Genomic DNA, 13,840 nt, shown 5'->3' with positions numbered 1-13,840 from the left:
CGAGGCGCGTCGGAGCAGTCGGTCAAGTTGTCCGGCCAGAGCGAAAGAAACCGCAGACCGACGTGCCCGTGTTCCCAAGTGATCGACAGAAAAGTGCAAACGACAAAATAAATATAAAAAACAATCAAAATGACAAATTGGTGAAGACAACAATAGAGCGTGGAGCGTAGCGGCGATTTCCAATGAAAAAGAATGCCAAGTAAACAAATAACAAATCAATCGCAGACACAGCAACCGCCACTCAATAACGTACAAATAACAATTGCGGAACCCCCCGCCAACGAAATTTGTGAATTGTGTTACGTAGTGAGTGCACAGCCCGGAGGCACATCCGCCAAAATGCCAATGCTGCCGACCATCGAGGAGGAGGGCAAACTGTCCTGGCTGCGCCTCATGTGGCGCTATCGCCTACAGTTTCAGTCCATGGCTGCGGGTAAATGTCAAGATTGAAGATCACTAAATTCCATTTAATATCTGTGCATATATCTCGACAGCTTCGATTGTTTTTGTGGGCTCTGGCATGCGGCTGGCATGGTCCATCTTTGACACGCCCGCTGGCAAGTTTATGAACAACAACAACACACAGAATCTGATGATGAGCTGGTTCATTGGCGCCGCTTTGGGCGCCCTGTTGGCCGCCTTCTTTGTGCAGCGTGTCACCAAAAATGTTGCCTATGTGAGTACGAATGCGAATGCGAATGCGAATACTATCTGCCTCCCAGCTCTATTTTCTCTGGTCTGCTGTTGTATCTGTATCTCGCACACTGATACTACTTTGCCATTAGCACTCGGGCCATTAGAGGCGGCTTATCAATCCAATAAACTGATAAAGTGATCGCGTTCAACCTGCATTGGCCATTAAGTGGCGAAAGTCTCAATGCGAGGTGTGATTGATTAATTTTTGTGGTTTGCCCAAAGGAAAATTAACGAAAATAATTTAAGAAGAGGCTTGGAAAATTTGGAAAAACTTGAACACCCATTGGAATGCCTAAAAATGTCTAAAATTTTGCAACAGCTAGACCCACAGACCTTTGTGAGTTTGGAAAACGCAGAAGGATAAAGGATAAACTCTGAATTAATATCTCCCCAAATCTTCCTTTGTTACCCCCAGACATCCAGTGGCTTTCTGTTGCTCATGGCCGGCGTTCTGAATCTGGCGCTGCCTCAGCACTTTGGTGCCGCCTGCTACAGCAGTGTGAGTGTGGGCGCCGCCTATGGGCTGACACAGATACAGGCGCTGGTCACCGGCTCGGAGGTGGCCCACAAGTCCATACGCGGCATGCTGCTCAGCTGCGAGCGCATTTTCCTCTGGCTAGGGGTCTGCATCCAAGTCTTCTACACGCGCGTCTGGTACAATCTGGAGCCGGTGCAGCGTGGCTATGCCATGCACATTGATCAGCTGCACGGCATACTGCTGGGAGCGCTGGGACTGGCGGCTGTTATACTGGCACTGGCCCATCGACTGGAGTCGCCGCTGCTGCTGCTGCACCAGGAACGGGACATGGCCGTGGGCGACACGCTCAAGCAGCTGAATGGGCAGTCGGCCACGGAGCTGGTGCGCCTGCGCGAGGATTGCCGCCAGCTGCACAATGCCCGCGACTGGGAGCAGTTTGTGGAGGAGCCGGAGGAGATCCCTGGCTGGCATCGCCTGGCGCGTCGCGTGCTGCCACTGCTGAAGGTGCTGCTGCTGCGCTGCTTTGCCACCCTGGCCCTGTCGCTGTCCTTCAACCGCGCCTTCCTCGTCGTCAGCTGGCATGGCCTGGAGTGCGACATGAACTGCCTGTATTGGCTGGCATTCGCTGGGCTGGTGGGCAGCTTGGGTGGTGCCTTCCTCGTGGACACTCAGGGACGTCGCAAGCTGTGTTCCCTCTCCCTCTTCATAGCTGGCATCATCATTGTCATGGTGGGCGGCGTCTTTGAGCATTTGGAGTCCGTGAAGAAGACCTTCTTTGATATCAATCTGCAGGCCATTGCCCTGCTGATGCTGCTCTTCGAGCTGATTGTCTCGGGCGGTGTGGCGGTGCCGGCTCTCATCTACACGGCGGAGGCGTTCAGCATTGCCCACAAGGCACGCTGCCTGGCCGGCATTCTGGTCTGTGAGCAGCTGCTGCAGTTGGGCCTGCTCCTGGCCGCTTTCAACCATTGCCTGACGGATTCCATTCTGTTTTTTACCATCGGCGCTCTCAGCTTCTTCTTTGGACTGCTCGTGTACATGCTGATGCCGGAGACGCGGCACTTGACGCTCTACGAGTGTCTGCTCAAGTTCAAGAAAGTTCCTTAAACTTAAACTAAATCTGTATTCGTGTAGCCGTATTCCTATCCTTAATCTTCGTATTTTTAAGTGATTCTCTGTTATTTAATTTTTGTACCTGTGTCTGTCCATGTGTGCGTGTGCATCTCTGTATCTCTCCCCTTTTGTATCTCTTAAGTTGCATTAACAGATATAGCATTTATTCTATGTAGTTGTTTTAATGGCTACAGCCCAGACCACAGCTCTTGCTGTGCAGTGAGCGAGCTTTTCGGCAGCTTTTGTTTGCTTTGAATTTGAATTTGAACTGCTTGCCGCAAGCAGTGTGCTGCTTAACCAACCTCTTCGCACGGAATCTACTGCTTGCAGGGGTGTGTTTCGCTGGAATTGATCTTTTTAATTCGTAATAAATTTATGTGTTGCTTATTTTATTTCATTTTATTTATTTTAGCATGCAAAACCCATTTTTTAATATTAATCATATTCACTTATTTTTAAACGTTTTAATTAGGTGAAACATTTATTTGGCCTTCTTTTGGTCTGGCAAATAACTGTCTTTACTTTATTAATTAGTTTTTCAAGTTATAGTTAATTTATTTGTTATTTTAAAAATCTTCCTAAATGCCTCACTTATTTTGCCTGCCGCTCCCACAGGTGGTTGCCACTGGTTCGAACCAAAACTGAAAGCTTTACCTAAGCTTTTCTGCCATAATTTCTGTGCAACTGTTACCACTATTCATTTTCCAGAGCTTTGACTGAAAGCATTCAAAAATTACCCCGTTATTGCGAAAATGTTAACAATGAGTAAAAGCTTTTCGCCCATTCATAAAATTTCACAGCATTTTAACCGACAATTTACTCTTTAACGCAGCGCATTTTGAAAAGGATTTCAAACACTCGCTTGGGGAGATAAAAAAAATAGATAAAAATTCTAGAAAGAGTAAAGGAGAGAGCTAGAGAGCTGTTTAATATGGTGTGTGTGTTGAATATGACTAGCTGCCCGTAAACAGAAACGAGTGCAAAAAACAGTCAGTACCAACCCAAACTCTCCCCCCAGCTGGCCCACTTAATGATGTGGAAAATTCGCTCTGCTTTATGCCACAGACCAGAAACTTATTGATATGCAATTTTCGATATTCCACATTTTTGGCTTAGACCAGCCACAGCCAGAGCGCGCTTTGATCCCAAAAGTGCTGCCCGAGCTCCGGCCGAGCGGCTGTCTGTCTCGCTGTCTGCGCTGTGTGCTTGCTGTCTCTTGTTTGCTGCGGTTGCTTTGCCACCCAATTGTATCTGTGGCACAATTAGCCAACACCGTCCGGGCCACTCAATAACATGCGGTCCACGAGTGGAGGCGCCGCCACAGCGACAACAACAGAGCAGCAGCAGCCGCTGCGGCATATTGACCCCCTTTGGGCTCTCCTCTTTGGCGAAATGAAGCGGCGTGAATCGAGTTTAAAGTTATTTAATTTTTAATTGAGTTAATTAGCGGGGCAAAGAGCACAATAATTTGCTTTGTTTATGCAGCAAAAACAGCGAAAAAATAATAACAGCAAAAGCAAAAGCGGTAGGGTACACCTTTCAGCCCGAGCATTTCCCAGCGGCTTCTGTGTCCATGGCAGCCATTGAAAAGTTTAGGTTTTCGCTAATTATGAAAACAAAACCTTATAAAGATGGTAAATAATTTCTGGCTACTCGGTTTGTGTTTTTAAGTCAGTAAAAAGAGGAGACTTTGCGGTACATTTATCAGTCGAAGAAGATCATATTTAGTTCCAATGAAGATTCGTTTAAAAATGGCTAGGACTTGGCTTACTGCCTCTACGATTCATGTAAAAACCAGACCAGCGGCTAGTCCTTAGTGAATTATACTTGTAATAGTCCCAGCTTGGCTGGACTTTCAGACACACACGCCACACGACTCCAGCACAATCCCTGCTTATCCCTTAAAGTTGCCGCAGTTCCAGTGCAAACAAAATGAAAAAACTAAAGCTCAAAGGAGCAGCCAAAACATTGCATTACTTTGACTTTGCTTTGAGAGCAGAACATTTGAAAGAGAGTCACGACGCAACACCCAAAGGCGCCAACATTTCAGCCACAAACTGCACATGTGAAAAGTGTAAGAGGAAAGGTCCCTCAATGGGGAAATGGTGCACTGTGTCATGGTGCTGTTACCCCTTGCCAGCAGTTTCAATTAACTGAAATTGAAAACGACAATCGTAACCATTAACAGCAATGCGATGCCCCCTGCTGTGAGGAGACCCTAGGAGGCGGGGGTGGGAGCAATGCAAATCGCTTTGCTGCAACAGCACGTTGACGAGCAAAAGTGAAGAAACAGAAATGCTCACAAGCCAAGCCAAGAAAAACAGGTTAAGAAAGGCATCAGAGAAGAAAAGAAACAGAAACATCAGACGATGTGTGGAAGGGAGATGGCACGGGGCATGCCTCCCAGTCGTAAATGAAAAAAAAATAAAAGCAAACAAACGTAAAATTTTATTTGTGCGCAATTTTCTATAAATTTTCATCGATTTGCCAGCCATTGGGATATTGGCGACATTTGCGTTTGGCACTTTGCTGCGTCCTTCAAACACACACAGAGCAGAAGCAGAAGGAGATGGAGCCCAGAAGGAGCTGCTTCTGGCCTTGCCGTCCGTCTGGCATAACTTCAGCTGCACTTGGAATTATTGTTGTGGCGTCACCACCCCCACACGAAATTGAAAACGCATGAGGATGGATGGGGGGATGGCTGGGATTACTTCTATACAAGTTTCCAATCAACAACCGAATGAAGTTTCCATAATGGTAAATAAATTATGTTCCTCTCACTCTCGCTTGGGTCCACTGGAAATGGAGTGCCCGGAAATGGCAGCTCGCCGTAACGGAAGCGGGCTGCAGCATCAAATTAATGTCTCAGCTTGCCACAAAATGGCCGACGTGGCACAATTTATGATGCCCAAAGACAACTCTAAAGTGGCCCAGCGCCGCCACGCTGCGGTGTGACAATAAAATGGCTTCAAATAGCCATAAAAACGAGTAGCCCAGGAGGATGGGAGGATGGGAAACCACCGACAAACCCAAATCCAAACTGGCCGCCAAGTCAAGGACCACAAAAAGCAAATGTTTCTCTTGCCCAATACACATAAACGTATAAAAGTGAAATAATAAATAAGCCCGTAAACCATCAAAAGAAAAGAGAATGACTGAAACCCGCAAAGGGTTGCTGCGATCATAAACACACACAAAGTCCGAGGCATTGTCATTGCTCCCAAGACATTCAATCAATTGGCCAGGCAGAAGCCGAAGCTGAAGCCAAACTTTGACTCATCAGTTGTTCTTTCGTGAAATCATAAAGTTGATAAACTAATTGGTGGAAATTAAAAGGAACAACTGACACGAGGCATCGCTGACATATTATTAAATGAAAATTGCCAGTGTCTGCGTTGGATTTCAGCGTTGTTTCAGCGCTGTTTCCGTGCTGTTGTTATTTTTGTTTCTTACTTGTCGGAAAGTAAATTGACACGTTTTCATTTCATTTGTTGCTGGAACTGGGACTGACTGGCTGGGACTGACTGGAGTTCTTTGAGCTCCGCACAGAAAACTTTCTTGGGGCTCCCTAACAAGCCTATAAAGTTTCTGCCTTTCCGGCAGATTTTTCGACAGAAAGACACACAACTTTCAGCTTAAATTGAAAGGCTCAGCCAGAACTGAACCCCCTGCAAAAGTTGATCAAAAATTAAAGAGAACTTTGGGCAGGCAGGCAGGCAGGCAGTTGCAGCCTCCAGGCTCCAGGATGGACTGGGCCTGGCCCAGCATGAAGGCACACAAAGCGCATTAAATTTAATTAGCTCACATAAATTGCTGGTTCGAGGTCTGGCGCTGACTGTGACTCAGATACGGATTTGGATTTGGGATTCAGATCTGGCATTCTCTGTTCCACAAGCTCCACCCGAGCTGACATTTTTAATGCCAACGAAGCCGAGCCGGTTGCACCCAATGGCAGTGGCAAATGAAGTCTTTGCTTTGCTCGCCCTGTTCCCCGTTCCCACTGCACTCCCTGGCAGTCCAGGGCTTTCATGACTTATGCAAGTTTTGACGACAGGTGCACGCGTCTGTGACTCAGTGAGTGTGTGTGTATGTGTTCGTGTTAAATCAACTGTCGCTTCCTCCTGGAAAAGTTTGTCCTGTCAGTGAACAAGGGGAGGAGTGCAGGCAGGCAGCGTGTAGCCAGTTGAATTCAAGTTATGATAGCTGCATGCGTTTCAGCATTTTACTCAACAGCTAACTGTGCTGAGAGTGTAACTGTGGAGAAATAAATCGAGAAAGCGTGACAGCAAGAAGGAGACTACATAAAAACACTCGTTGAAACTCTTATAACAATTAAACAAAATGTTTAAGGCCACAAAGGAGGCCAAGTAAGGGTGGGAGAACCTTATAGGAATGAAAATAATGCCTTTAAAAAATTATACCAATAATCCTGTACACAAAAACAATATTCCAAAAATCGCATGCAGGTTTGAGCTGAAGTTTAATGCAGCAAGAAGAATGGATACATTTTTAGCCATTTAATGAGCAAGTTTGTGCTTGGACTGTGGACTGTACAGCATTTGTTGTAGCTGGGAAAACCTTCTAGGAATGAAAATATTGCACTGCAAAAATGCTACCAATAATCAGACAAATTCTACCAATAATCCTGCACAGAGTCTTGCACACAGAAATAAATATTCCAAAAATTCGCATGCAGCTTTGAGCTGGAGAAATGCATAAATATTTTCCGATTTAATGAGCAAGTTTAAGCCTTTACTGTGGAGTTGTTGTTGTTGTTGTGCGTGCGTGCAACTGTTGCTAATTAAATTCTCTTTTTTATTTTTTTGCAGATTATTAACACAGCGAAAAATGGGTCTTGCTTCGGCATTATTTTGTTTTTTTTCACAGCTTTACTGTCCGTGCTGCTGAGTATCATTTATGCCGTGCAATTAACGCCATTAAAAATCAGTGAGCGCTAATTAACTGCGGCATATATTTGTATATTTTGCATGATTGACTTGTGCATTATTTATGGCTGATTTTTCAGCATTCTCGCGGGGCGCTCTCCGGCGCTCTTTCTGGCCCACTTGTTCTTGCGGTCGAATGGAGTTCAATCAGCCCAGCGCCTTTGAACCGCCTTTGAAGGCGGCGGTTTTTCATTCATTGTGCATTACCCTATCCCCCATGGAAACAATTGGCTTCCGTTGAAATGCGGTTGAGGTTTAAGGAAGTTCTGATAATGTCTGCCAAACGGCCATTGACAACTGCTGCAACGTGCAACCGGCTAGATGCTAGCTGCAACCTGCACCCTGCTTCGTGTCTTCACACCATTATTTGACTTAACTGACAGCGGAAACGGGACGAGTTTTCCCGTGTGGGGGATGTCTCGGTTTCCTTTCCGCTTTCCCCTTTTGGCGCGTTTTCCGCTCTGTTTACAAAATAAGCGAAAGCTCTGCCTGCACTTAATTTATTTGCAACAACAACTTAAAAAAGGAAAGGGTGATAAAAGTTTGACGCAAGTGCAACTTTCTCCCGCCAAAAGTCTGCCTGTCTCTTTTTTTTTTGCTGCATCCTCCAACACTTTGGTTGTTTTCCAACACACACTCGAACTCGAGCAGCTTACAACTCGCGCTTTAGGCGACCGCAAACACGAGAGCCGGAAGTTGCGGCAGCCACACGGCGGGGCAACCATTGAATACGTTGGCAGTCGATGGATTTGGCTGTCTGTCTGGCAATGAAATGAAGACATTTGCATATCATCAGCAGCTTCAACAGAGCAAACGAGAGTCAAACGTGCTACACTTGAAAAAATATCACACATTTCCGTGGCACCTTTAGCCGTTTGTGGGCCTGTCATCAAATCAAATGTGCCAGCAACACACAGAAAGAGAGAGTAAGTAAAGAGGGAGAGAGGCAGTAAAAGCTATTTTCGGGCACTAATTTTGCATGGAAATCGAAGGCAACAAATAATCAAATGCAAATATGTGTTCAAGAGTCAATTTGAGTGCAATCAGCGGAAGGCAAAATGGGAAGGAACAGATGTATTTCTAGGGCGCCCTGCTAGGCTTTCCATCAGACACCATTCATTATGACCGAACAATATTTATTTGACCATCTTGTCATTGACTTCTGCCATGCCCATTGACTTGTTGTGTGGGGCACATACGGATGTGGCAGGAATGCCCGAGAACCCACAGCACAGAGCACAAACACACAGACGGAACGAATGAAGCCCAGTGGGGCATCTCGAAATTAGCACCTAAAATGTCCTTAAGTGAATTGAATGAAACTGATTTATGGTCGCACTTAATGTAAATGTGTAGCCGGGTCTGAGGCCCCCATGGCACTATCTATCCATGTGTCTGTCGCATCTAACTATCTATCCATATGTCTATCTATCTAGTTAGTTGTTTGTTTATGCAGCACATACGAGTGCGAGTGCGAGTCCGAGTGTGTATTGTGTGGCAGAGAGAGCAGCCTCGACATTTGCTTAAGCAGGCGTGTGAAAATTGACCATTAGCCGTGCCATATATTCTCCATTCAGCTATGATATAACTTGTTGGCCAGCCTCCACCCACCCACAGCCCACAGCATGTGCATGTGCCACACTGCTTGTGTGTGTGTATGTTGTGATAATTGGTGTAAATGCCACAGAGCAGAATCAGAATCAGAGCCAAGCCAAGGCGTGCTTGCTCCCTCAATATGCAGCTACATAACTTATGGCACTGCCAGCCATTAATTTGAGTGTACGGCAGAGAGCCAGCATTGCCAGCAGTTCTGGGGCACAGCGTTGCATAGCCACAGGCGCACGTGCGTGACCTGCTCTCTGCCGCTTGTCCATTTGCATTGCCCGTTTCACGCCTCCTGTTAGTGTTAGTGTTACTGAGCCCACCGCCTTCTCATCATACTCATATATCGTATTTTATTTTAATTTGTTCAACAAAAGGGCAACAGGAAAGGCGAAAGTTTGCTGCTGCTGCTGCCATCTTCGTCATCATCACGATCGCTTCATTTGCTTCATTCAATCTGGCACACGTTCCCTTTTTGGCCACATTCTGTGCAAGAGAGATGGCAAATCACAATGGGCCTGCCGGCCATGGCCAAAACAATATGCAAACAATTTCCACTGTTACATGACCAAAATACACAAAATTGTCCATGCGCCCAGCGAGAGACGCACTTATGGTCACGTGCGAATATAAGTGTTTATATATACATAAATATGTATACATATTTACATATGTATTTGTGCCTACATGTATGTAAAAATGGCCGTTGACCAGGACCCTAAAGTCCAGGCAAGAAGCGGCTCAAGAAAGCTCCCAACTAAACAAAAAAGAGCAAAAGGAAATGTTTTGGCAAAAAACGAAAGAAAATCCGAGCAAAAAGGGTCTCTCGACATGGCAATTTTCCAATATGCCAATAGATATACGCACAAATACAGTGAGCACTCAACGAGCGAAACCAAAATAAATTAATTCTGTTGCTATATAAATTTATTTATTTATTTAAACTGGCACATAATTGTTGACATTTTCGTATAATTAAATGCATTGACACATTTCTGTTGCACAGAAAAAACTGTGTGTCGGTCTTGCATTTTAATTAGTTTATTATTGCCAAAAGCTTAGCCACACTTTTGCGTCCCGAAGGACTTTCCTCCTAAGCCCACTTTCACCGTCCGTCTAACCCTTTTTTATTGGTCATGTCTCTGGAGTTGATCGAGGGTTTATTTTTGTTACTTTTCGTCGGGCCAAAAGTAAGTTCAGCCAAGTCAAGCCAAGAACTTTTCCGTCACGCTGATGATGATGTTGGTGTTGTGTCACCCATAAGTGGCATGTGGCATGTGTATAAGTAAGAGTGTGTGGCGCTGTCTGGGACTGGGCCAGCTACGTGCGTCTGCGATTTCGTTGGCTTGATTGATGATAGCTATTGGGTGATGGCCAAACAATGCCAAATCTATAAGTTGACAAGACAATTATTTTGTAGTTCGCGGCGTTTCCTATTCAAAATTGGTTACAATCATTTTAAGAAAATTGAGACATCTATGATAACAAGTGGTATCTAGCAACATAAACAACGTTCAGGTTGGCTTCATGCTTAGGTGGGAATATTATATTTAGTTTATTAATATTGTTAATTAATTTGCTGAACAAATGGAATTTTAATTACATTTATTATGCCTGCCCGAAATTATTGTGAATTATTTTACAGAATTATATACATACATATGTATGTATGTACATCCATTTGTACATATGTACATATGTATGTACATATGTATGTGTAGGGCATCGCTTAATACTCCTAGGAGCTGCGTTTGGATTTCTACAAAAGCAAAACATTTAATTGTAAAATTATAAAATGCTTTATTTTATTTATATACTTACACTTTTTTGTATATCAATAAAATATAAATTTATTTTTTTTTTAATATAAATTTAAATACTAATTCCTATTATTTTCCTCATTAATTTCAGCTTTTATATGCGTTATGCCCGTCTCAATTTCAAATAAATGTGCGCGGCAAATCAAAATTTTTGCCACGTATGGCATCTCCATTTGACTCACACTTGTGTGCGTGTAAACCGGTTGGATAAAACACACGCCAACGCGAGGAAAACGTATCGTATCGCATCATATCGTATGTTCTAAATCGACTATATACCACGCCACATCACGGCCGTATAAGACTCGAGAGAAAGATGTATCGTAAGTACATAATTTTACTCCCTATAAATGTGTTTTACAAATTTATAAAGTTGGATGTGGCGAGGATAAAGCACAATGTTGCGCATTTAGCAAACGCAAAAATGTTGCCAAGAATGTTGCGAATTATATAAATGCAAAAATGTTGCAAATTAATTAAATATGGTTCGGAAAAAGGATTTTGCGAGTATTCAAAAATGGTTGCTGACATTAAGGCTGAGTCGAGAATATCGTAAAAATTAGTATCGTATGTTTTAAGGTTCTAGAAAGGGATTCATGACACGCCACGCTAAGCGTCTGTATATCTGAGATGTAGTGTGGAGAAAATAATAGTGCTACATAGTAATACATATATTAATTTTGGCCGCAGCCAATAATATTTTAGTAAATATCAGAATCATGGGCATAAAAACTGTCGATCGTCATTAAGTGCCATATTATAAAATTACTATCTCTTGAATATTTATTTATCTCCGCTGGCAATGGATGGAACAATCATGTTTACGTCTTTAATGTTTCATTTTTATAGGGAACTGACCACAGGCTTACAGGGTACTTGGCTGGGTTGATACGTGATCTTTTTCTTTTAATTTGGATTATTGACCATTTCCTGTGCTCTTTGCCGTGTTGTACTTGAAAAGTTTGGCTGGAAACGAATCTAAAAGTTACCTGCAACATCTTTTCTTAGCGATAATAAATAAAAGGGTATATAATAAGCGACCAATCAAATTGTTTTCTATACTCATAAATCTATCTTCGATCTTTACTTGGAAATAGTTTTACTGGGCTGCTCTACACACAGACTGTAGGGAGTTTTCCACTCATAGAAGCTTGACTTTTTGGTTTTTTGGTTTTTCGGCGTTGTGTACGTCCTTCTATGCACCTTCGATGAGTTTTAAATTTTTAATGGCTCTCAGGCCACGCCCATCCAATTTCCATAATTATTTGTGCACAATGACCATAACAAAACACATAGCAAATTGTCCCTCGTCTAGCCATATAATTTCGGGGGCCACACTAATTGAGAGCCGAAAGACTGCGAATGCCATAAAAGTTAAACGCAACCCATTGGGCCCAATCAGTTTGGGAATTATCCTTAGAAATGCAGGACCTACTGGATCGGGAGCTGGATCGCATGGACAAACTGCCCAAGCGGGGCCTGTACTGGGTGGAATTCAGCGCCTATGCTCTGGGCATCAATATATCACCGCGAAAGCGTAGCTCCACGCACTGCCAACTGTGAGTTTTGGATAAATTCGAATTTTCTGATGATTTTACTCGCATTTTCCTTGATCTAGTGTGCGCATTGTGGTCTTGCTGGTGAATTTGAGCATCATCTATAGTCTGGTGGCGTTTATTATGGCCAATTACCAGGTGTCCTTTGAGACCTACGTTGAGGTTTGTGTCTTGTGCGGTCTACCTCTTGACTGGATATGATTTATTTTGATTTTCTTCAAGGCTGTGCTACTCACCTTTCAACTTAGCGTGGGTGTGGTCAAAATGTTGCACTTTCAAAACATGTTGGAGGCCTCTGTGCAATTGGTGCACTCCACGGAGACGGGACAGGTGCTCAGATCCTTGGGTCTCTTCGATTTGGGTATGAAAATGCAGCACAAACAGACAAACAAAATAGTTCTGATAAATATTTCCTTAGATTTGCCTCGAAAGAAGGAACTTCTTGCCTCATTGAGCACAATTTTGCTGGACAATTGGCTGATCATTGATCGACAGGTCATGTTCTTCTTCAAGATTGTCACCATGCCAGTGCTCTACTATACACTCCGTCCGTATTTTCAGTACATTTTTGATTGTTACATTGTACGGGATACATGTGAAATGACGCTGAGTAAGTGGCAGACAGAGCCTTGCCTCAGTTCTCCCGGCTTTAATCCACTTTTCTTTATAGCTTACCCAGCCGTTGTACCCTTTGTGCAGCTTGGCAAGTACGAATTTCCCTCCTATGTGATACGTTTCTTTCTGCTGCAGAGTGGCCCTTATTGGTGCTTTTTTGGTGGGTAAACTAAAAACTGTGCTGCCAAATCGAACACTAACTGGTTGTCCCCCTGTCAGCTGTCTTTGGCTTCAATAGCCTCTTTGTGGTGCTCACCAGATACGAGTCGGGTCTGATAAAGGTGCTACGATATTTGGTGCAGAATTCCACGTCGAATAGCCTGGTGCCCAAGCACCTGCGGGTTAAGTATTTGCAATGTTGTGTACGACTCTTTGCTAGGATTGCAAAGTAAGTGTCCCTTTCATGACAGAGAATGTCTTAGCTAATTCTAATTCCTTTGCAGTCATCACAACCAGATAGAAAATCTCTTCAAGTACATAATCCTCGTGCAGTGTTCGGTCAGCAGTGTGCTCATTTGCATGTTGCTCTACAAGATTAGCACCGTGTTGGTGGGTTCCTCGAAAGTTAAGTTTACTCCACCAATTAATGTTGCATGTTTAATTTTAATTTAGGAAGTTGGTTGGGTCTGGATGGGCATGATTATGGTGTACTTTGTAACGATTACTCTGGAGATCAGCCTCTACAATGTGAGTGCACAGAAGGTGGAGACACAGAGCGAGTTGCTCTTTGATGACTGGTACAACTGCAACTGGTATAATGAGTCGCGGGACTTTAAATTTCTCATTAAAATGATGCTACTGTTCACCAGGCGAACATTTGTGCTGAGTGTTGGCGGCTTTACCAATCTCTCCCACAAGTTTTTGGTGCAGGTAAAGGCTTCAGAATTTATAAATGATTTATATAGAAATTGATTGAATTTCCCCTCTGCCTGGCAGGTCTTTCGTTTGAGTGGAAATTTCTTCTTGCTATTGCGCAATATGAACAACAAATGAGTAAAGTTCGGTTTTGGTTTT

At 43.8% G+C, this 13,840-nt stretch overlaps 2 protein-coding genes across 2 annotated transcripts; both read left to right on the top strand.

The window, feature by feature from the left end:
- The first annotated feature begins 25 nt into the window (after positions 1-25).
- LOC117893111 lies at positions 26-2,453 on the top strand. The gene is made up of 3 exons (XM_034799547.1): positions 26-433; positions 495-676; positions 1,112-2,453. Exons 1-3 carry the CDS (start codon positions 193-195, stop codon positions 2,279-2,281), a joined length of 1,593 nt encoding a protein of 530 aa, XP_034655438.1. The 5' UTR covers positions 26-192; the 3' UTR covers positions 2,282-2,453.
- Positions 2,454-12,077: 9,624 nt separating this feature from the next.
- On the top strand, positions 12,078-13,819 carry LOC117893112 (odorant receptor 67b). The gene is made up of 9 exons (XM_034799549.1): positions 12,078-12,214; positions 12,274-12,373; positions 12,434-12,572; positions 12,630-12,821; positions 12,882-12,986; positions 13,046-13,214; positions 13,270-13,375; positions 13,439-13,696; positions 13,763-13,819. Exons 1-9 carry the CDS (start codon positions 12,078-12,080, stop codon positions 13,817-13,819), a joined length of 1,263 nt encoding a protein of 420 aa, XP_034655440.1.
- Positions 13,820-13,840: the final 21 nt, after the last annotated feature.

Source organism: Drosophila subobscura, chromosome J (genome assembly GCF_008121235.1).
Source record: "Drosophila subobscura isolate 14011-0131.10 chromosome J, UCBerk_Dsub_1.0, whole genome shotgun sequence".
Taxonomy (NCBI): Eukaryota; Metazoa; Arthropoda; class Insecta; order Diptera; family Drosophilidae; genus Drosophila; species Drosophila subobscura.
The sequence above is the reverse complement of the archived record's forward strand: the minus strand, read 5'-3'. Positions and strand labels throughout refer to the sequence as shown.

Coding starts and splice junctions, on each gene's coding strand:
- LOC117893111 (XM_034799547.1), top strand. CDS start 193: ATGCCAAGTAAACAAATAACAAATCAATCGCAGACACAGCAACCGCCA. Junction 434..494: donor GTTTCAGTCCATGGCTGCGG/GTAAATGTCAAG, acceptor ATATCTCGACAG/CTTCGATTGTTTTTGTGGGC. Junction 677..1,111: donor TCACCAAAAATGTTGCCTAT/GTGAGTACGAAT, acceptor TGTTACCCCCAG/ACATCCAGTGGCTTTCTGTT.
- LOC117893112 (XM_034799549.1), top strand. CDS start 12,078: ATGCAGGACCTACTGGATCGGGAGCTGGATCGCATGGACAAACTGCCC. Junction 13,215..13,269: donor CTCTTTGCTAGGATTGCAAA/GTAAGTGTCCCT, acceptor ATTCCTTTGCAG/TCATCACAACCAGATAGAAA. Junction 13,376..13,438: donor ACAAGATTAGCACCGTGTTG/GTGGGTTCCTCG, acceptor ATTTTAATTTAG/GAAGTTGGTTGGGTCTGGAT.